Raw genomic sequence first — 25,198 nt, 5'->3', positions numbered from 1 at the left:
AATTACATTATCATCCACAAGTAGGTTAGTGGTTGGCCTTTCTGTAGTGTCTATGTATACACAGAAAGTGTATACATTTTGACCTAACCTTAATCACAAAATATGGCCGCTGGACATTTGTGCAGTCTGTGTTGATTAGCCCTAAACAGCCAATGTACAAACTGTACAGACGTTATCTGTAGGCTAGCTAGAAACTAAAGCCCCGACCATGTCTATGTGAGTGTCCAATCAACAGGATTTCCCTCCAATTTATCCCCTTTTTAATTTCATCACTGTATGTTTATGAAACCCAATTCATAAAGTGTCAGAATAACCATACATTTTTCACTCGCATCTAAACGCGCCCACTCATGTATGTCTATTGAATTTTTAGGAGCAGCCTTCAATGAGCCACAAAGGCTTAACACCATTTGTTGAGATGAGTGGTAAAACACACAGGTTCATAGAGGGCAAAGCTTTGGGGAACTCAAACTGGGATGTCAGGTCAGTTGATAATTTTACAAGTGATTGCCTGGCTCTGATTGAAGTGATGTAACCCTAAAATATTTGGCGTTACAGTGGATTTCACTTCATATCACACACACACACACACACACACACACACACACACACACACACACACACACACATTTAAGCATCTTAAATCATAACCCTAACCCCTGCTATTGCAGAAGAGGGCCTGGTATATACATTTTATGAATTTATATATACACATTTATGGATTAGAGCTTTGAAGATGGAAAAACTGTGAGAACTGTAGGGAAGCGCTCATTAAAATGTAACTTTGGATACTCCCAACACTGAATCATCTGAGTCAGTTCAGTGTTTGTGTTTCTATCTCAGAGCACATGTGCAAACACTCAAACGACATGCACGCGCATGCATAGACACAAACACACACAGAGAACTTGCCATGCTGCCTCTACTCAGAGCATATGGTGGATATTTAATATATTTTCCAAATGTCAGCAACGCCTGTTCACAAGTGTCACCGCCAAATCCCTGCTGGGATTAAAAATAAAAAATTAAAGAGCAAGAGTGAGCCAAATGAAACCAAATACAGCGCTCACTTTTGACCTCACCATTTGGAGGAGAGAATTAAGGGAAACAAGTCTGCGATCCTGAGGAAATATTGATATGTGAACAAATGTGAATCAAGTAGAGCCTTAAAGGGTTTTTCTTTATTGCTAGTCACTTCACTGTACACAGACACAGACGCACACACACCCACACACACACACACACACACACACACACACACACACGTCTCCATGCATGCATTTAACATGGACATTCCATTCATTAAGCTTCCAATTTCTCCGGTCACAAGAAACATTTCAATAAAGTCTCTTAATTAACATGCACACCGATTAGAATGTCATGTTTCAGAAAGTGCAGCAATCTGTCTTCCTGTCACTCCCTCCTTCACACACTCACACACAAGCCTCCCAGCCAGTGACTTAATGGCTTTTTTCACCTGCACTTAGCAATGGACTATGGTCTGTGAATAATAAGTGGGAAGAAAGAGTAAAAACAGGAGAAGGGGGAGACTGAGTAGGAGTGAGACCGAAAAAGAGATGTATTTCATGGTTTGACTGTCAATGTAAATGCCATATTCTATTGAGCATTTCATATTTCTGCCCCTGTTTCCCCTAATTCTACTTTATTGGTGCATCTAGTATTTCTGTGGAAACAGCCAGGACTGATATTAATGGATGTTGTCTGCATAGGCCTACTTAATAACTGACTGAATAGCAGGGGGAAGTGGAGGCAGACATTGAAAAGTCCATTACAACCTTTTTGACTTAACAATAGACACAAACACAACCCACTTTCAATGTATTCTCTCAATAAACGATACAGCTGGCTCCACTCCCATTCAATACAACATAATGCCTTTTTTCTGGACACATTTAAGGGTGTGAGGAAAAAAAGGTTGTGTGCATCTGTATATTTGTGAAAGTGTATGTATAAATTCATTGTACTGTATTAGCCAGAAGCCAAGGCCACTCAGATACATCTGATTGTACTCCAAGGAGTGGAGAAATAGGTGTCGATAAAATGTGTCTCATGCCACAATGGAGGCACGTTTGCTGCATTCCAATGGGGCTGCTTTGTCGAGCACCTGCGGCACAGCCCAGTCGTACAGAATGGAGAGGCACTCAAAACAATCGACGGGCCCCTGGGTCTCACAAACATAGTCTTTAGAGAAAATGGAGGAAAATACACATCCACAATTACAGCTAAGAATTGAGGTTTCATTCTCATTAGTGCTAGAAATACACTGTTAATGTCTGCCTCGTGTGTGTTGGTTGAGTGACTGTACTTGCAGGCATGGTGATGTATGTCTCCTAAATACTAGAAAATAAAATAAGTACAGTTGAAAACATATGACTGTGTTTTCAGACGACAGCTAGAATTTCCATCTCACAAACCGGTTGAGAATGTAGATGGAGAAAAAAAAAACTACTATGTCATAGCCTATAACCAAACAATAAACAGAAAAACACAGAGCAAATGTTTATCTGAGCTCCCCAGGGAATGTCTATTGGCGTGAGGCAGAATCCCAACTTATACCTTATAGCTCTATAAGCCTGTGTTTCTGTGTGGGTGTGTGTTTACGTAAAGTCTCCCATGAGGCATAATGTAGACTAATAGGAAGTAATAAAGGTAATGTTGAACTTGTAATAGCTGTCTTCCTGCCAACCCGTGGGCCTGAAAGGCTGCCTTTGTGTGATACAGGGTGCTGTTTAGGCAGATCACTTGAAGGGTTAACTAAACCAAGAGCAAAGAAGACCTTTCTGTATCAAAGCATTGACTTGATTTTTGATTTTGAGTGTGGACAGTTCCGAACGTTTATATATTTTTTCAAACTTGTTCTTATGTTGTTTGAGTGTCATGCATAAAAATCATCGTGGCCTCTCACTTGCAAGGCTACTCTGGTTAAGAGTAGAGCGGCAAAAACATCTTCTGGTGTCACTGGACAATGCATCAGGTGTATTAATACTGCATTACTTATGTTGACTTAAGTTGATTAGCAAATGCGTACTGCAATACACTATTTTTGCTAATGAATGGTGTTTTGTAATTTACTGCTAATTTAACACAAATGTCTGCTCACATATTAAAGACACTTGTAGGATTGGCTTTGACCATACTTAAAAACTTTATTCAGCCACTAATGGTTAAGTATGGGCAAAAGCAGGCAGGTAATGATTTATTATTAGTAGTAAATGGCAACCTCCCCTTGGAGCATCAGTTTCAGAAAAAAAATAGTCAACTCTCTATGACGACAAAAAGTCACAGTAATTCACTTGATGTTAAATACCAGTAATTACTGGCAGTAAATGAATTCGAGGAATGGGCAGACGATAGACAAAGAAACTATAAATGATTAGCATCCAATAAAGCTTTTCTGTTTGTACTGGAGGCTGCATGACAATGAAGCAGAAAAGCAAGGTTGAGTTGCGCTGTGATTTTTTGCTAAGGTTACACGCCTCTACGGGACAATACAGCAGATGAATATTCTATCTGCAGAGGGAGGCAGCCTTGAAGCAGTGAACTCCAGCAGCAGAGATGTTCAAACACTATTTATTGTTTGCTCTCCTGTGCTCACCTTTTCATGCTTTATCTGATTCCACCCTGGTGCCTCTGTGGGCCCAACGCCACAGAGCCTAACTATAAGCTTTGAATGGCCTTGAAAGTAGAATAGAAAAGGGTTGGATCTACATATCCCCTTCGTGCCCTCCACATCGCATTCCTGGTTGAAATAACACTTGTTGATGAAGGTTTTGCAAAAATTCTGGTAACATTATTTTGCTATATATCATCTTTGATGTCAGTGTATTGCAGGATATACTTACTTCAAACCTACTAAATCACAGTCTACGTGTGCTTTAATTAGTTATATCTCACAATTTCAAGAATGCCTTTAACCAGCCTTTTATTGAATATTCCTGAAAAAGTGATAACTGTTGATAGAAATAGTACTTTTAAAAGTATGTTTTCACTTACTCTTTATTCAGCTGGGGTCTACAATCACCTTTACTCTATGTCTACCTTTCTTTCACTCCACACTCTGTGCAGCAAACATTAACAATAAGCATATAAAGCCATGCAACCAAACACACTCAGGGATGACACTCAGACACATCAGCAAAAACACAAACAGGCCTCTCAAGTGTCTCTTTCCAGCGTCTGGGTGTTGGGCATATAATTGAGGGCTTACAATGTGCTCCCCTTCTGCTAAGCCTTGCTATCTATCAGGCCACACACTGCTCTCACTGTCCTCCACTGGTACATATCTGATTACGGCTCCTCTGTAAATGAAGCTTTACAGGATGTACCGATAACAGAATGAGAGAGCATAGGGAGGAGGAGAGGGAAAAGAAAGATTACAATATGTAAAGAGAAGACGAGGTGTGGGCTGAGTCCAGTACCAAACAAGAACACCGAGGTGGGGACAAGAGTGGGAGGAAGGATGAGGCAGAGAGGATAGTTATGTCATGACATGCCGCCTTGGAAGTATCACATAAAAAGGGACATTTCTCCTTTAACACCCATTAAGTATCCATTTACTGAAAATGTAATCATTTGACATTTTTTAAGATTGACTGTAGTGGCATCACTGACTTTAAGAATGGCTCGTAGCATTCATACTTGAACCAATACTGCTTTACAGTAATTTTCACTTCAAAATGGTTTTGGCCATTCACAATATCTGGACAGCTCCTTATTACAGATTCTGTCAAGTACAGTCAGCATATCGAAGGGAACATATCTTACATACATCTTGAAGCAATTATTTCATTCTGATTTCAATTAACTTTGTATGAATCCACATCGTCAATTTTATATCACCTCCAGGAGTTTAATTAATCACGTTTCACCTGTTTTTTAATTCATTAACCTGAACTCATAAGCCAGGGCTACTCAAATGGTAGCCTTAAGTCATTTTAAATAGTCTCTTTGATTTGTTTTGGGCAAGTAATTGAAAGCATTATTAATTTATTTCATACAAATGCAAGTGCCGTGGGATATTTTCCGGTTATTGTTGTTGTTCTCAAAGTTAATAAGCAAAAGATTTAAGAACTTATGTATACACAGGTAGATAGCTTTCCAACAAAACCCAGTCTTGTTTCCAGAAAAGCATTTGCATGTTGATGAAAAACTATATGAAGACAACATACTCAACTTATGACGCTGCTTTTTGGAGCCAAACCTCTTAGAATTATTGATCATTTTACTGAATGTTTATAATGAGCTTCCATCCAAAATAACTCTTTTAACTTCTTTCACTAAAGTACAGCTTCAACATGGGTGCAGCAACATTACTGCCAATTGAACAATCCCATGCAGATCTTACACATTATAATAAACAGACTCATGCTGAATCAAGCACATATGCTGTGTTGCAGTAAATCAGCTGTGCCAAGACAGCAACCCCACACTGCCTTTAATGTTTAAAGAGTGATTTACATATACCTTTTATCATATGATTATACTATATACATACACACACACACAAAGTATAATGGCAGGGTTTCGGCTCTGTTTTATCCGTGCCATTGATCAAATGATGAGGGGGAATAGCCAGCACCCCTTGTGGCATTGTGGCTATTTGCCAGAGTTGCTGTTGAAACACATTTAAGAGTTAAGATAAGCCATTTAAACATGGCCGGTGCATTATGTATTATAGCCACTCCCTGTCAAACGGATGATGTACAGCATTTTTGTCAAACAATGGTGTAACAGCAGGGAAAGACATCATACGGACAGATGTCTGACAGAAAAAAAAGGGAATGAGAGTGAAGAAGTCAAAGAAACTGATTTCAGGATCCAAAGAAAAGTGAGGACTGAGAAAAGAAGATGAAAGAGGATATTAAGAATCCAAATGAAAAGTGACCTTTAAGTACAAATAGATTTTGCATTTAGATATTCTGGTAACTTTTCTGTAAGCAGGAAAATCCTGCAGAGATAAAGACGGGGATGTTCTCTTGGACAGCGGCCACTAGGGTGGACTAAACAATGGCAACGATAGGAGGTAAATGACAGGTCAAAGGTCAGAGCCAGCAGGAGGAAATGACATCAGCAGGAAGTATGAATAAACAGTGGGGTACAATGATCCAATACAAGCACTGACCTTGCAAGGGATTAGCACTGGCATTATCTCCCAAATATACAGATGTAAAAAAATGAGTGGGTGACCTTCCAAAAAGAAAGTTTGTAATTTCCAGTTTTATTGTTAACTGAAACGTAGACAGATAATCTAAATAATAGCATGTTGCCATTAACTTAGCAGAGTGCTATATTTATTATATTTATTTTAAATGTAATTGTTCAAACTGAAAAAAGACTGATTTGATCCAGATTTTTTGCAAATGAAGGCTAAACTGATATTTTAAGCTACATATATTACATATACTGTATACTGTATATATAAAACTGTTGGATGTGGATGTGTGTCCCTTGGATGTGTGGTTAATATAAGCTTAGTAATTTAAGCTAAAATACTTGCAACCTTTGTACAAAGATATTACAAAAATAGTGCAGAAAAAAGTTCAAGTAGTTACAAATGCACAGTTCTTCAGAGATTATAAGAAAAAGGCAACTGCGAGCCAAGCTTTAAAAAATAAAAGCATTCCTTAATTATCATCAGTGAAGAAGAAATCTCAATTGAAGAGCATGCCCTACAGCAAAGACAGCCCGTGGCAGTCTAGTACTTTTACATGCTGCTTCTGCATTGTGTCTAAAACTACAGTATCTTATTAAAACAGCTATACTGAATATTTATCCACTTGGTGGGCTTTGACTACTATGGTTTTATGCTTTGCAGACTCTTTTGTATTACTAACCACCAAGTCACATAAACCAATAAAATATCAGATATCAAAAGAAAGAAAAAATACCAACCTATTGCAATTACCAGTTGGATATTGACATGAAAGTTATACTCATTCCTTTTCACAGCTGAACCGTTAAGGTGGGCTTTCCAACTTCACTGTATCGAGACACTTAGCCTAGGAGACATGGCTCATGGCTTAATGCAGTACTTTTATTTCATTTGCATCTATACTTAATCACCTGTATTCCAGCCAAGCTGGGCAGTAGCAGAATAGTGTGAAAAGAATAGTGTTCATATTTTATTTATTATTACTGTATATTTGTTTTTATTATATATGTTAAAAGTCTGGATAATATATGTTGTTTGTATACCTGGAGTGGTAACAAAAATAATTTCCCCCGGGATTATTAAAGTATTTCTGATTCTGATTCTGATAGCTGTTTTTCTGTCCGTTGGTCTGTAGTAAACCAGCTCTGTTGGAAGCATGGATAAGGTTCATTATCTATTTGTATATTGTGACGATAAATTAGTGTTGTTGAGCTCAGTAGTACATGAATTCTAGTTTGTGGCATCCAGATAATAATATTTAGTTGTCTCATATGGTGAATCATTTAACAATGTTTATGTAAAATAGGATACTTGTCTTGAGAGCTTACAGAAAGCCCTCAGCTGGGGTATTTATACATTATCTTTATTTGAATTAAATTCCCCAGACCTTGCAAAAATGCTGAAAAGTCACAAAAATATTAAATCAAAACAGCAATGTTATAGAAGACGAAATAGGAATACACTAATAAAAGTAGATCAGCAGGAACAAAGGATGGAAAAGAAATAATGTACAGTAAGTGGGCATCTCCCTAAAGGGCTCTGCTAAACATCATCAGAGTGAGCTAACTATAGAACCCACAGCAGGGTGCTTAAACTATTAAACACTCCCAAATCTGGTCAGCAACACACATCAACACCCACGTCACCTACAGGACAGTTCCATTCACACCTGAGAGAGCCGAGGAGGAGGAAGATGAGGAGAGAGGGACAGAGTAAGAGAGCAACAGAGAGGAAGGGAGCAAGGAGGGCGGCAATGCATACGAAAATAAAATGAGATAAAGAGAAGCCTCTAAGTCATTATAGCACTACTGAGCATTTTACACCTGCTGTATCAGTGCTATTCCGAGGCAATGGCACAGTGGATGTGATGCTGCCTCTAGAGAAATACTTGTCATATCTAGATAGACACGCACGCACGCACGCATGCATGCATGCACACACACGATGGAACTAATAAGAAAAATAAGAAAATGCAATGTCTCACTTCTATAAAAAAAAAACGTATAGCTAGCAATAACAGGGAAATCTTCTACAGCTTTGTGTTATTGAGTCCCACAGGCACACTTAAAGCATGCTGTTACTAGAAACTACATGGCTGAAATGACGCGAGAGAGAGAGAGAGAGAGAGAGAGAAAGAAAGAGAGAAAGGAAGAGAGCAAAAGAGAGACAGAAAGAGGAGAAAATAAAGCGAAGATAGATAGAACAAATGGACCATTTACATCAAAGCTTCATAAACACACATTGGGCCTATTGTTGCTACCTCTATCTAGAACTGAAACATTATTGTCATCCAGCAGCTTATAGATACATGATTAGATCCTTTGTACAGACACACACACCTTTGTACATAGACACACATACATCTGTGTATACAGAGACACACATTTACATATCAATCTGTATATAAACACACAAACCCAAGTCATCTCAATCCTTCTTCTCCATGGACTTAAGCCTAAAATAGCAGTGGCTTAAGCATTTTTTTTTTCAAAAGTTACGGCAAAGTATGCATGCTGAAATTCGATAGTGTGAGTGAAGGAAGAAATTACCATGAGCTCAAAAGTGCATCTATAATATGTGTGTACTGACTGTGTGATTGAGTTTGCGTCTGTGTGTGTAAATGCAAATTGGGCTTGCCTGGTTGTAATTCCTGAAGCAAGGGTGTGTGTGTGTGTGTGTGTGTGTGTGTGTGTGTGTGTGTGTGTGTTTTAGTGAGTTAAAGAGAGAGAGAATTAGTGTATGAGTGTGTTTGTGTGTGACCAGTAAGATGGTAGACAGCATAAGCCCCAGCCTTCACAGCTTAAGCCCCCCTCACTTTTCTCCCCCATAAGGCAAACAGTGGATAGACCACAGGGCTTAGCTGGAGAAAGAGGAGGAGAGGACAATATATGGAAACTAATTCAATTTCAGCCTCTTTTGCGCTGCTACTCAATCTGCAAATACCACCACAGGCTGATGTAAGGAAATGGAAATCTCGTCTTATATACTCAACGACACACTATGAAGAATCCGTAGATTGGAACCCTATGGAAGAGTGCTTATACACTTGAACAGCGGTCATCCAGTTAAATGCCTTCCCTCTGTGGAGGTTCAATCCAGCCTCTCAAGCTGTTTCCGCTCCCTCCTTACCTGTCACCCTCTCAATTTTCCTGTATATTATCTAATGAACTTTCCAAACTTGCAAATGGTGGGAAAACGGTCATCCCTCTTGGCTGCTTTACAGTTTCCATGGCTAAAGCCAAAAGCAAACTTTTGCTTCTGAGACGAACATTCTTTACTTTTGTTTTTCGGTTTCACTTGTTGCATTTTTAAACATAGTAGTTTAAAGAAAAGATTAATTCTAACATTGACTTGCATAAAAGGAAATAGATGTGTTTTTTGTACTGCACTGTATGTCTTATGGTTACATACATTTAGTTAAATTCACATACATTTTTATAAACTGTACCATTAGTCAACTGATTGACAATTTCAGTATTTAGTTAGTTTCTCTGCTTTATACCATTGTAAATGGAACATCTTTGGCTTTTGGAATGTGGAATCTAAAGACATTATTCACAGACTAAATAATTATTTGATTAATCAAGAAACAAAAGGTAGATTAATTGATAATAAAATGAACTGTTAGTTGCAGCCCTTAATAACACAGAGCAAATATTAGCCCCCTAATGCTTCAGCATCCAGGTGGTCTTGCAGGAGTACTGAAGTCCAGCTCTGAGCTTGATGTAATGCTGGTTGTTTTCCCCGTGGCTCAGGTACTCTCATTGATTCACAGAGATAATAACCCACTTTACGAGCCTTTGCCCTCACCATGTCCAGTAGCACTCTGCGACATAGAGTTTGTTACTCTCTCCATCCCACCGTCTCTCCTACCCCTCAAGGAGAAAACACACAGCTTATGAATTTTCCTAGTAGGTGCCATTTCTGTGTACTACTGCTCCATTGTTTTTTAGGGTCTTGGCGTGATATGAGAAAGGGTCATGGGAGTTGGCCTATGGGCTTGGTTTCCTCCGGTTTCATTGTTTTACGCTTAATGGAATCGATGTCAGGTAGAGTGCGCCTGGGCAGTTCTCCTGTCAAGTTGTGTTCTGATGGTTACACTCACATTTACACATACACATGTAAAGTGCCAGGTGAATACAAATGTTTTACCTCTCCAGGACCAAAGACGTCAAAGATTTAACTCAACAATATGTTGAACTTTATACACACACATGCATACTTCTCCAGAGTACATGTATATTATATTTTCCCAATTTATAAATACATGTATTAGAAATAGTTGTAATGTTCTATGAATTTCATTTTAACATAATTATAGATGTATATTTTAGTTCCTAAATATTAGTGCCCACATGAAAAGAGCAGTAGCATGATTTTTGGTGGTTCCTTAGCTGGATTCAAACAAACATAATAGGTTTGAGTAAAACTGTCTCTGCCATTTACTAACACCAAATTCACCGCAAAAAAATTACTCAGGTATAAAAACACTATTGTATACTAGCATCCATGAACATTAACATACCCACCGATACTAAACTGCAAACCAAGACAACCACAACCTTGTCCTTACTCAACACAAACACACACAACCTCACTCACTCAGCGGTAATACAGACAGACAAAGATTGTCTATTGACTTGCTCCCCTTTTGCAGCCCACATAAATCTGCTGTACTGCTCCGCGCATTTTAATCGACTGCTTTAAGAGTTACATTATTTACCTACTGAATGCCAGACAGAGAGGAGCAAACAAGCTATTACACTATCTATGTTTACATCACATTATGTTTTACAGCACTTAGACTGTAGGCGGTGAATAACTGCTTAGTAAACAAACAAGATGGAGGGAAAACACACAGATGTTTTAAAGCGAAATAGAGATGAGAAAAAGAAAGAAGACACAAAAAGAGAGAGAAGTTAATGTATGAGAACAGCCGGCGCATCAAAGCTGCAGTCTTTTACATCGTTACCATAACACCATGAGGTTTGATCATGCCGCATGTAAATGATAACCGATCCTCTCATTCTTTATTGCAGTGATTCCAATACTATGTGACATTTTAAAAATGGCACCATGTGATGCAACCAGAAACGGATACCATGCTGAATGGTTTGACATGTACATCAATCTTACAAATAGTGCAGAATAATAAAAAGTGAATACTGGCTTAAGGTTAAAAGCTAGCACAGTAACTCTTGAGCCTTCAATATACCCTAATGGACTCATCATACTGTATATGGGAGCATAAGAATCACATGTCATTTTCATAGTCGGTAAGATAGTTACTGTGCTGTTTCAGATGCTTTTATGCAAAGTAACCTCACCTTGTAAAAAAACACTATGATACTCTGGGGAGTGAGGGTGTATCAAAATTTCCCCAGCGGCAAGGAAAAGCTGTTAAAGTACACAAACGCTCACACAAAGGCATGTAAACAAGCACAGAGTCACACAAATAAGCACACTTCAGTAAAGACGCACACATACAGCCATACTTCATTCTTGAGGTTCCGTTCAAGGCGGCAGGGAAGCCCCATCTATCAACGTTCAGTACACTTAGAGTAAAGCGCCTCAGATGAAAGCGAGAGCTGAAAGATGAATGGAAAGAGGGATGAGAGGGGAAAAAAGAGAGGACAAAGGGGTTTGGTGTTGGAACAGGGTTCATAGCAGGAAGATTTGAGGTGAAAAATGTGCATGTTAATTATGTGGCAGCTATAGCGGGGTGATCAAAAAAGAGAATAAGATGCTAAAAGTTGAATGACAACAATAATCTCACAAGCTGACAGATCGGTAAATACAGATGGACATAATGAAATGCACAATCTGAGTAGCTCAGTCCTTCTTATACAACAACACAATCACAACAGTCTGGAAGATGGGCTGTCATTGTCAAGATTTCTTATTAGGTGCAATATACGTAGATGCAAAGTAGGATGACGTATGTTCAGGAAGTATTTTTCCCACTTTAATTCCCATGAATTATGTCCTTAATGTTCTGCAACATGGAACCACAATAGGAAGTGGGTGATTTAACTTATACTATATGATTACGTTATGGCTATTAGTTTTAATGATTTCAATTTTGTGTCTGCTTTTTCAGTTTGTTTGGTAAAGCAGATAGCTATAAATATTAGCTGTAGCAAATTCAAAATACTTCTTAGCTGCACATTGGGAACTAAACACCATATATGCAGGACAAAATTGACAAGAAACCTGAAAGTAAACTTATTTAAACTGCTGAATATAGTAACAGGTTTTTAAAAAGCATAACTTAGCTTGGCGTCCACTTGCTGTTCGCAGTGCACACAACAGAATTTTGTTTAAAAGTGCTCATATTTTTATTAATGATTCAAGAAAGAAAATTTAATGCCCATCTAAGACTTGAGAGTGCTCAAAATGCCAGTGACCTAACACTGTCTATGCAATAAATGAATAGGACTTTGACTTCAATCAGTCTGGAAGCCTGAAATAATTCCTCACACTTCGCAACTCTATAGCAGCTCTGCTTGAAGTCCTCTAAAAGCAGACCAAAACGGCTTCTTTTTCTCACTCTCACTCATACACAGACTCCCACAGGTGTCTCACTCGATCTTGTATTCGCACAGATGTACACAGGAGGCCATGACTGACAAGGCAAGGGATCGTGGGGAGGCGTGCAGGTGAAAGAGGCAAATTACCATATGTAAAGAACGGAGGTACCAATGTCTCTTTTTTTGTCTCGGGATAAAGCAGGTGGGCTACAAGAGGACAGGATAAGCTCAGGTGGATGTACACATTCACAGTAAAGACACACAAATGGAAGTATGTGAATGCAAGGTGCGAGAGGAGACAAGGAGGTAGCACTGTCTTTCCAGGTGTGCTAAAGATGCAGTATGGACCATCGCCTGTGTATGGGTCACTCAATGAGGATGACAGTAGTGGTGTAGAGATCTGATTAGCACTGGGAGTGAGGCTGAGTAGGGTTTCTCATCAGTATCAGCTTTCAAACCAATGTTAGTGTGATACTTTTATCTCTGATGGGGAGATGAGCAAACTGAGACCATGCCATTTTGTATGCCTATGGGAATAAGGATGTTAGTTGGTCCTCCTTTTTATTTTGTTATACCATGTGTAAATAGTAAAAAATAAATAAAAAATGGCAAGTGTTTTCTCCTGTGACTTTAAGGTGAGTTACAGCATGGTATCTTCCCTGATACTGGAAAAGACAGCAAATATATATTGTTTTTAAATGTTATTTAAATCTAATGAGAATTGGAGAGAATATTTTTCTTTAATCTTGAATTTTAAAGAAAGAGATAAGCAGCATGCCACATGAGAGTTTTACAAATCAACAACATAATGTTAGAACCCAACATCTCCAACTCAGTCTACTACAACTTCTACGCTAACTGTTCAAATATATAATCACTAAATGTGTTGAAAAGTGTCTTTGCAGCTCTGGAAGGCTGGAAGTAGCAGTGATAAGTGGGCACTCTCTAGATTAGGGATTCTTACACAAAGGGTCAGGACTTGAAATTGCTCAAAGACCTGCAGCTGGAGGGTCCCAATATGAAAAGATGAGTTGTATTATCTAAATAGCCTTGGGTCCCAGCGTAACGCTAAATGTATTCCATATGGATTCCCTGTTTTTGGAATCCAACAATTACAGAGTACTCCTGGTGTCTGATGTGAAAAGGGAGTACACTTCCTACACCTTTTCTTGTTACCCTTGACCACACTTTTGTAGAGTCAATAGCTACAGAAATATCAATAATTATTACAGTAGGGGTGTAAAGATTCACCGATACATCACAGATACGACTACACTGATACATGGACCCCTGGATCGATCGAAATGGACCAAGAATCGCCTGATGGCCCAATTCTAACGTTACCAATCGGTTGACTGAAGTTTTGCTGTTACTCTGCAACGCTGCAAAAGTAGGTCTGGCAATGCGAGACTATTTTGCTGTCAATTAAACGATGCTGCTACAGAAGCGTGTGGTCATGTGTGGAACTTAGTCATTCATGTTCTTGTTCGGGGGGGCAGGGAGCAGCCAAACAGCGCCCTTGTTTGGGTCTGCAGAAAAAAGTACGTTGCTAGGTTTTGTTTTTTTGGAGTTAGCGGTGAAAGTGGCTAAGAATACATCGTGCATAAGAAGCTTAAAAGTCTGCTAGCCGCATGATAATGCTTGCAACAGTATTATTGTGCTCTAGGGCTTTGACTTTTGCCCAAAAATCATATTCGAAGTTTGTTTCTTTATGAATATTAATATTCGAATATATTCAAATATTTATTAATAATATTTTGACCATTAAATGCCTTCAGTAAGGCTTATATTGGTATCAAACTTCGTATATGTTCTGTCCACCAGAGGGCATCAGTCAGTAGGCGTGCAATGATGTTGTTAGAAGAAGAACACACTGCCACCACTGTTTGTTTTTTTTAAATTAAAAGTCAGACCCTGGATTAAACACAAACAATATGCTTTCAACAGGAAGGTCAGATATTTCACCGTAGCCTACGTAAGTGGTCTGATGTTCATACTTTTGCGCTGGTGTGTGCGTCGAGCCGCGTGTGTGGGTGGGTGTGTGTGTGTGTGGAGTGTGTGTTGTGAGAGAGTGACGGTGATTACCGGTAGCTTCAGAGCGAGTAGCGACTCTATAGTCTTAGTGAGAGAAACAAAGTGTCTCCTCTGTTCTTTCTGACCACGGTGGGAAATCTGTAGCAGGAAAAGTTAACTATCTCCTTGATTTCATGTTGTTTATGGAGAAAGAGAACCAGGAAATGAGTCGGGGGAAATGCGCTACCAAGCCGCGGCCGAGCAACTTGCGTCGCCGCGACGTGTAGTTACATTTTGAAATGCGTGAAAAAGCCTCGGAATCTGAATTGAAAACAAGGTTTACAAGCAAACACATTTACAAAAAAATAATGCCCATAACAGGTTCGAAATTCGAATATTAAGGGCTGCCTAATATTCGTTCGAATATCAATATTTTTTTTAATATTCGAATTATATTCGAATATCGAGTCAAAGCCCTATTGTTCATATGTGCAATCACGTAACACTGTGTATAATTATTACTGGAGTGCTCACAATGACTGTGTAATGTGGACCTATGTTTGAATTACTGTCTCTAAGATTACAGCAGCAAAGAGGCTGTTTAATTGAACATGGAGCTGATGTGGTAGGTTATTTGGTTATATGTGGCTAACTTAGCATGTTTCCTTAGTATCTGATGACATATCGTGGTCATTTTTGGATTTAATACAGTAAATATATTACACCTTTAAAGTTAGAAATGTGTGCACAAAGAATGTGGAATGAAGGACAGAGGAAATGTGGAGGCAATGCTTTTGGAAGTTTAACAAAATCTTTCAGTAGTGTGTTATTCATCGTCAATCATTTGTTCCAGGTGTGAAAAACTGAAATGCATAAATCTGATGAAATATGTAAATCAAAGAATCCAGGTGTTTAACAAGTCTCAATGCTGCCTTGAATACAACCAAAAAGTTATTTAAGCTAATTAGTTTTCATGTTCTTTAATAAATGAGAGAGCGGTCTAGGAAGTTGTTTTTTTCACAGCACTAACAGGGCTTTCAGTAAGATCATTACGCCAAAAAAGCTCCATCCTCGCTTTTTCCATTTGTTTCCTCCTCCTCACAAAATAATCTCTAAAACCATCTGCGCTGCGAGTAAAATTACATGTTACCCAGCTCTCTCATTCGGTCATCTAAACCTGTCTTTATGTCTCTCTGTCTGTCTGTCCTCAAATCCTCAAAGCTCCAAAAAAAAAAATCACACAGGAAGCTGGGAGGAAAAAACAGAACACTTAAACGTAAGAGGCTTGTGGACATCTCAAATGCACTCAGAGAGGCCATTAATAAAAATAATTAGCACAGGAGATGGGTGGAAAAAACAGGGGCCAGCTTGGCTGATGTAAAATCTCATTTCTGTTATTTAATTTAGCAGAGAATAAAGCAGGAAATCCACCAATCATTTTGTTAGAACACAGACCTCCTACAACAGGCTGTCTATTCTGGAAGGACATACATGTACACGTACACGTACACATACACACACAAACACACACACACACACACACACACATATCCCATCATCAGCCAAAGGGGGCCTGAGGGGTCATTAGTAAATGAAGAAGATCAGATATCACCAATTCATCTTGGTCAAAATGATTAGAGAGACACACCGAGAGAGAAGGATATATAGGGGGGTGGTTGTGTGCATTCCTGGTTTAATGTAGTATTGTGATCTTGGAATCATTAATCAAACACCAGCAGACATACGCCCACATAACATTTCACACACACTCACACGCAGTTGAGGTTGAAGTTCAGGTTCAAAATGTCGAGGTGAGTATTGTCACTGTAACTCACAGAAGTTAGCATGAAACTGCAGCTTGTGTTGGAGAGTAATCATTTAAGTCTACACTATGTGGCAACCACGTGACATAATCACAATTAGTGCCTCACATTAAACCTTTTTTTCCATATCTGTTGTCACTACTTAGTAAAACCACTTCAGGGCAGGCAGCACACAGAGGGAAAAAAGATGAGGAGTAATCAAGCTCCATCAGAAAAGCAGCCAATAGCTGAAGCTGTAAATTGCCCAATACTCCATTTAGACAAAAATAAGGATGTGGCTTGCAGATTAATCTGAATGGTCACCATTAGAAAAAACAGATACCACATTCCACAATTCACTTCTTTGACAGTTGCTCACTGCCTGCATATGCCAAGACCAAATTTCAGGCATCCACAAGAATTCTTCACTTGGCGAGCTAGTTGAGAGCTTGCACATTAGAGACTTCTTCTGGCCAAGCCAGCTGACTTATTGTTGGCTCCTAGTTTGCAGACATTTAAACAATTACCCAACTGAAACAAGCAAAATGGACAGCAAGAGAGAAATCTCTATATTATGATTATGAAATACACATGTTCAAGCCCACATCATACATCGGCCTCCAGTATGGAAAGGGTATGATACAGCATCACACGAGTCAAGTTCATCTGTACATCCCAACATCACATGCAATATCTCAATGGGCTTTACAGGGCAACAGAAAAACAGCTCCCGACCCAGCCTAAGCTCTGTAAGCTCTCAAGAAAACATCCAGGGACTAACGGGTAAAAGGCTTGTTTGTCTCTTATCTCACTAGTCACTTTGTGCAATGTTCAATAGGCTTATCATTCAGACAACAGCAAGTTAAAAAACAAGCAACTAAAGCAATATTATCCGACACAAAATACAGGTATAAAGCCTAACAATCAAAAGCAGGCTACTTACTTTCTTCATTTCAAAAGAAAAGGCCATTGCCAAATGAGTTGCTACAAAGCTAATTAAGACTATCAGCTCCACACAACTCTCTCTGTATTTCTCAGTATGGCTATGTTCAGAAGATTGTGTTGTCCAGCGACTTGCGCGCACAGAAACTCGACTGAAAATGATTACCTCTTCTGAAGAGTCCATCATGTTTTTTTAATCCTCCGTGTCCTCCTTGGCACCTACCAACTGCGTGGTAACTTACCTTAACAATCAAACTCAAGCAAACAGGTTTCATTGTCTTTTTGAGCACAATGGGTATTCTGATTTACAAATAATCAGAAAGTATGTGACAAAAATCACTTCCGATTGTATTATATCAAGTACCTCTTGAAAATAGTAGACACCATGAAGCAGTAGTTGGCTACACAGCTGGTAGCTTTCATTTGTGGAATTCCCAGGGTACACACATACAAAAACACACAAAACGGCTTTGCAACAACTGAACACACACACACACACACACACACACACACACAAGGAATCAAATAATTCATGCAAGCAGGGTTAGTCAGCATTGCAACGCCTGATGCTTCAGTACTGAAGTACTCCAACTGTGCATTGTAGTGTAGCTGATAAAAGAGTTCAACATTCTGCAAAACATATGGCAGAATGGAATCAAGCAGAGGAGGGAGGTGGTGTAAACAAAATAAGGGGAGACGATGCTTGAGGGATAAAAACACTGCCTGTCTGTATGCTGGGAAGGAAAACAGCATATATGTCTCCTGTCAGACAGTAAAAACACATCTAATCCACAAACACAAGCAACGCATAGAAATCCTCATTGCATACGTCATATACTGTGCTCTGAGACAACGCTGCTACTGAAGTCACAATATGTAACATATTAATTCACAAAAAGGCAGCCGTCACCAACCAACTTGTCTGTTTAAAGACTTAAAATGTCTTCTTAAAGTAAAGACAACAATATGAACATCTATGAACTGCACTAAAGAGTGAATATTATTTGTCTCTGTATGAAACTTTTCAATTATATTTTTACTGTTTGCAGGTCTCATAAGGGGTAGTAATGGTTATGACAATAATGTTGGAGGTTGACTACAACAACGACAGAGATTGAAAGTATCCTACCGTGGTCTGTGATTTTACAAGACACAAGATAGAGCTCCTTCAGACTTCTCCCCTCCTTGGCGATGATTTCCACACACCTACAGAGATACACAGAGAAAGAACAAAAGTTTAAAGTGTCACCTGACGCAAATTTACTCCGGTATATTGCGTTTCACTCTAGCTTGAAGACAATTTTTGACGTGCCCCAAAAAACTGAAATGCATGCACACATACAATAAGGTGACCAGATTTCTGAGACAAAATCCAGGGACATTTTCAGCTCAGAAGCGTAAATACTCCCAAACAGGTAATGTTTTTATCTTTGTAAAACTTAAAACATCTGGTGCACTTTGAAAAGAAATTCAGAGGTTAGACTTGATTATTCTTATCTATGGATGGAAATACTTGTGCTGTAGCCTGAACAATTTTGCACTTCAGAATTTTAACCATGCACACACAGGTGGAATAGTTTTTTTCTTAATATTTTTGCATTAATGTCACTAGGAAGCATACCGGTAGAAATATATATTCATATTTGTAAGTGGGATATATATCAGTAAATGGGATTGTCTGGAATCTGGCAATATAATAACCATTATGGTGGGTTACACTGGCTAAGCAATTTACAAAAATGTCTGTGCTGACATAAATAGTTTACATGAGAATACATTATAATTTTGGCCCAAAGTTAGAGACCATGTAGACATTTTGTTGCAATTTCAAAACCGGATTACCCGGGAACCGCTTGTTGTACTGATGCATGTGTTGAGTGAAGAGTTTGTGAGATATTTCACAGAGAGTAATGGGCGTGCAGAGATATATGCAGAATGCAAATATGATAACATTTCATGTAAGTTCAATGTTAATTTTCTCGCAAACCATTTGTCACAGCAACTGGCGCTAATATCATTGGAAAGCTTAGATTCTGGTTGAGGTGGTTGTGCCAGACTCACTCCTTTGGCTTAGTCTCTATCTGTCAGAGGGAGAGCACGAGACGGTTGTGAAGAAGTTGGTAATTTCATGGCGCAGATTAACACTTTTGCATGCACTATATCCATGTCACATTCTCATTAGGGGCTGAGCCCCCCTAAAGGTCTGATCCTAGAATCGCCCCTGCTGCTACTTCATACTTGTACTCCACTATACACCTCAGAGGGAAATGTAATGTTTACAGCACTACATTTATCTGACAGCTTTTGCTTTATTGCTTCACGCTGGGCTTGTTTCTGCAACAGCTCATGGAGTATTGGATAAAATTAAAACTATTGAGGAAATATTTTCCTTTGACATTGGTCCAGTATTAAACGAGATCGCTGCAGTCGGAAACGGCGAAACAATCTACAATGTAAGTTAATAGGACAATTGTCCAGCTTGTATTTACGTTCATAAAAGTGCTCGTTTTGACACTGACAGGCTCAGATTAATATTTTAAGTGTCCGACAACATTATGGAAAGGATTTCTAAGGAGGTCGACCTTTCTGTTACAGAGTAAGATCCTTTTTTTTAAACATAAAAAGTTCGTGAAATTGCGTTCGCTAAACCCACCAGACTCCATGTAAATAAACAGTAATTTTAGCATCGTAAAATATGGGCACATGCACGTTTAGGGTGCGCGTTTGGTCAATGTTTTCTTTCTTTTATTCCAATTTCGGGTCTGTCAGTCACAGTGAAAATCGGGGACATTTCCGGGGACAGCTCCAGCCGAGGACAGGTCACCGAAACCGGGGACGTCTGGTCACCCTAACATACAACGGCTTAAGGCCGTTTTATGGTTCTGCGGAGGCTCCACGCAGAGCTTTCGCCGTAGCCTACGTAAGTGGCCTGATATTTATACTTGTGCGCTGCTGTGTGCGTCGAGCCGGCGTGTGTGTGTGTGTGTGTGTGTGTGTGTGTGTGTGTGTGTGTGTGTGTGTGTGTGGAGTGTGTTAGAGCGAGGGAGAAGTGAGAGAGTGACGGCGATTAGCTTCGGAGCAGGTTTCGACTCTAGAGTCATAGTGAGAGAAATGAAGTGTCTCCCCTGTGTTTTCTGACCACGGTGGGAAATCTATAGCAGGAAAAGTTGACCCTCTCCTTGATTTCATGTCGTTTATGGAGAACCAGGAAATGAGTAGGGGGAAATGCAACGCTACCAAGCCACGGCCGAGCGACGTGTGTCATGTGTGTACATTTTTCGAGAGGCGCACGTCAGGCTACGGTGTAGGGTCCAGCGTAGACGCAAAAGGGTCTGCGGGGGTATGCTGTCGATTCAACGCAGAAGCATAAAACGGCCTTTATTTCTCTAAAACTCCCTCTGTCTCACTCTCTCTCTCTCTCTCACACACACACACACACACACACACACACACACACACACACACACACACACACATTATTACTCCACAGTAAAGGTTCAACAGTACAGCTGCAGGGTCACAACTGCTAACATATTCTACTTCTTTTTAACACATACATCAATAATTGAACACATGATCTGATTAAAGAAGCATGCACTAACACAGCGCAAGAATGCATGTGTGTTTTTGTGCACCCACATATATAGTGAGCTTGCTCACTTCAAAGAGGGATATCTGCATTCAGCCCAGTGCCTGAACCCAAAGGACCTACAGAGTGTGTGCGTGTGTATCTATGTGTGTTCAGAGAGAGTATACACTAGGGAGGGCCAAGGGGAAGATCAGAGAATCTGTATCAAATGATTCTCTTTAAATGCCTCTAATGAGAGGAGTATGTGCAACAACTACATTTTGATCAACGCATTTGACCCATTAACCTTCAGGATAAAATGTTTTGATCTTTATGCTGGTGTTCTATCATGAATATTTATAAGACAAAAAAGACAAGAACACACACACACACACACACACACACACACACACACACCCACACACACACACACACACACACACACACTTTACCGCTCTTGTTTTAATGTGAAAGCAGTAGTGGAAAAAAGTGATATTGAGCTGTCTTCTACCATTGAGCTTCATGTCAAAGTGAAACAGGGAACAATATTGTGTCCTGCACTTTCACGCAATATGACTGACAACTGAGGTTTTTCTAAAATGCATTGCTCATATTCACTCACTATCTACTGGCTTATCTCACCCTAGGCCAAGCGTGATGTGTGAGAATTTGAGCTTCTTCTTTCATGTTTTTTTATGCCACATGCTCACTATCTAGCAAACAGGAGTGGCAATAGCATGCAGGTCAACAGGGAATTCAGTACAGCGAAATTTCCTTTCCAACAAAGCATGATTTGTAAGCTTGCATGTTTTTGATCCAGGATTCATTGAAGATGGCACAATTCATGGATGTCACTTGATGTGTGACATATCACACCGTAGGATCAAGGAGGAAAAGATGCCAGTGAGAGTAAAGTTAAAATGTGTGTCATATTTCTAAAATCCTTGTTTCTGAGTGGAGCCAAAGCTGTTAAAATGTGCACTGGTCTGTCTGCTTTAGTTCACTGGGCTGCATCTTCATATTTCACCTTTTCTATTAAATTTCTATTGCAGTGGACCTGCGAGCCTCTCCATGTTATCAGGTTGTTTTCTCCTCCTACCTTTATTTTTCACTCTCTCCCTGCCTCAAATGCCATCCCGCCCTTCTTCCTTTCTCTCTCTGTGGCACACTCTGAGATGTGGATAAGAAAAACTCCACTCTTGAAAATAGAAAAAGACCTGTTGCAATTGGTCAACCCTGACCCAACTTTGTGCAGTGGTTGGCCTTAGATTAGATTCAGTTAAGCCAGCGGGATCACAATATCATGCCCTGTGTCTTGGGGCTCTGGCATTAGAGCTGCTAATGAATGAATGCACTGGGAAGAGTCAATGACGAAAACAGATAAAACAAAGCGATTCAGGGATGCAGCCACGAAGGCCGAGGCGGAGTGCATCCACTGGGGACTTGTTACACTGTGCCTGGTTCCCCAGGGTCAGAGCAAAAGCAATTAGATCAGACATCAATGAATGAGGGAGGGAGCGAGGAAAGATGGAACGCGAGTACAGCAGGAAACAGAATGAGTAGAAATCTCTATACAGAAGCTAGAGGTTGAAGAGACAGAAGGAGTGCATCATGGGAGACTGAGGTGAAATGAGAGGACTGAGGAGACAGCAGATAAGACAAGGGAGGCCGGAGCAGAGGTGCGAGATGTGATGGCTAAGGCACGCCACATGAAAGGCCTTCAAGAAGCAACAAGCTCCCACCCACCTCCAGTCAAACCCCACAAGGCACAGCTGACATGAATTAGTGATCTGCTTGCTTTCAATAATGTACAGAGGCTGTGACAAAAGCCCCAGTTGGACATGGTGTGCATACTGAACAATTAAATAGAGGCAATGCTCCAGGAGATAACGTTGAGGAGTACATTAGGATGCAGAGTGGAGAGCAAGTCAACAGCGTGGCAAGGTGGAGAAGCTGCTTGTGAGGCTGAAAAAGGGAGGAATGAGCAGTGAAGGGTAGGATAAGGAGAAGAATGAGGAAATACATGTTTTAAGAGACTAAGGGGCAATGCAGCTGATGCAGGTATGAGGGATGGAGTATTAGGAAGAGAGGATAGGAGGAGGAACTAATGAAGTGAAGAAGAAAATGTGGAGGATCGTAATGATGGGGATACAATGTGAGATGAAGAAGTGGAAATAAGGTGCAGAAAGAAAAACAAAGGAGAAAAGGTTGACTGGAAGATGTGTCAGCAGATATTCAGGAAACGGTGAAATAAAGAAGTGTAGCCAAACGAGGGCAAGTGGAGGAGGAGAGGAGACAGACAGACAGTACAAGATGACAAAAATGAAGGGGAAGTTATAAGGGGAAGGTTAATTAGGATCATTTTGAAAAAAAACTGAAAAATGAGCAAGACGAAGGAGTGCAAGAAGATGAGGAGGTCATAGTGAATGAAGTGAGACCAACCACTTCTGGCAAAATATGCTCTTATAAATATTATAGATGCATAAAAAAGTCCAGAGAAAGCATTTTATATATAGTTACGTAGCTAGCTAATATACAGCTCAGGGCCACTTTTTCCAATAAAATGATAATAAAACAGTCTCCATGACAACTAAGGGACTGCATTTTTAAGCGATTAGTGTAACCGGCAGGCAGGAGGGAGAGAGAGGACCATCAGGGGTCAGTATGTGTTTGGCTCACTGTCACTGTGCTGTCGGCGCAAACAGCTAGAGGTGAACAATCAAACTGTCACTGCTCTCTCTCTATCTCATTCTTACAGTTGCATACAAACAAAATCAAGGTTTGGTTCCTGGCATGTCCGGGTTTTGGGGGAATTTCTCTTCCTTAAACAGAAAGTCATACACATATTTTCTATCTAAATTGAATTACTGGAGCCACACAGCTGGACCTTGAGGACTTTGCTTAACCCTAAAACATCTTTTATATTTAATTTTGTTTCCTAGCCAGCCAGCTAATGCTGCCTGCCAAAGAATTTAGCCTTTGTTCGAATCCACACTGAAGGATAAGAGGCTGAATTCTATTTTCAAAAATAGTTGGTCCCAACTGATATAACATAACAACAAAAAATACAACATATAAACAACTTAAAGAGGTGCAGATGCAGCTATATATTTTCATTCCATTTGGAGAAAAAAATTACAGTAATTTGTGTTGCTGATACATTATTGCTCTTTCCTTGAAGTTTTTAAAAACTCAATTATGTTGCTTTGAAATCATGGTAAATACATCAGCGCTAATTTACCTTGTGATTAACTAAAGCATTTCCCAGGTTCTTCTTTTCATGTAAATGAGGCCCGAAGGTATGATGAGCTAAGTAGTGTAGAATGAGGTGGATATGCCACTGACTGACTGAGGAGCCTAGATGTTTTTTTTTAACATCCATTTTTATTTCCCAGAATTTAAATTTACTCTTGGACCATATTTGCCCAACCTCTGCTCCATACAGTGTATACGCCTACTGAAAATGAGTTTAGCTTTTCAAAACTACTGTGGCCCCATTACTACTCCATCCTTAAAAGTTGCCAATAAAATGAACATTACCATCTTATTCAAATGTTATTTATGTGTACTGAATAGCATCATTGTAAAGAGTTTTTCTGAGAAGCTCTTATATAACTAAAGAGAAATGGTAGACCAGCATTATCAGATGGATTTATCACATCTGTACTATACTGAAGGTTAGGAAAATGGACTTTCTAGTCAAGGCCCAGGCAGTGATATACTGTACGTAGTTTCCTCTTCACCTTCATCCCCACAGCAAGGAGCTCTAGTGAGTTATCAACACTCTCCAAAACTAGCAAAGCCTTTTAAAAATCACTTTCTGTCTTCTGTAATATAGGATGTTATGGACTTTATGGACTTCTAACGCCTTGGACAATATTTAAAAAAAAGAAAGCTGAGGTCTATACTGGGCTTAAAGCTTCCCTATAGGACAACTCGCCTTTGACTGCATTTTGTTCGTGTGTGTGTGTGTGGGTGTGTGTGTGTGTGTGTGTTTTGTTGTACAACCAGAGGTTAAACCTTGACAAAGCCTAGTGATCATCCCTTAATCCTAGCTCACAGTTTGATCAAATGTAATCTCTTCTATGAGCTTGTTGCCATGCTCATAAAACTAAAAATGTAATTAATTTTAAATAACAAAATGTGAATGGTTATTTAAGATGTACATTGT

The 25,198-nt window shown here is 39.5% G+C and overlaps 1 protein-coding gene across 4 annotated transcripts in view; it reads right to left on the bottom strand.

The window, feature by feature from the left end:
* fbxl17 (F-box and leucine-rich repeat protein 17) overlaps nt 1–25,198 on the bottom strand; it is a 240,534-nt gene that overhangs the window by 57,672 nt on the left and 157,664 nt on the right. For 3 of the 4 annotated variants that reach the window (XM_031305466.2, XM_031305467.2, XM_031305468.2), the window contains exon 9: nt 18,589–18,665. In XM_031305466.2, the coding sequence (XP_031161326.1) occupies nt 18,589–18,665 (77 nt within the window). Of the gene's footprint in view, nt 1–17,795; nt 17,939–18,588; nt 18,666–25,198 lie in introns of those variants that run through there. The other variant, XM_035991789.1, reaches the window with a different exon arrangement.

The sequence above is a fragment of the Sander lucioperca genome, chromosome 2 (genome assembly GCF_008315115.2).
Source record: "Sander lucioperca isolate FBNREF2018 chromosome 2, SLUC_FBN_1.2, whole genome shotgun sequence".
Classification (NCBI taxonomy): domain Eukaryota; kingdom Metazoa; phylum Chordata; class Actinopteri; order Perciformes; family Percidae; genus Sander; species Sander lucioperca.
Note: the sequence above shows the minus strand (reverse complement) of the source record. Positions and strands in the feature narration are given on the sequence as shown.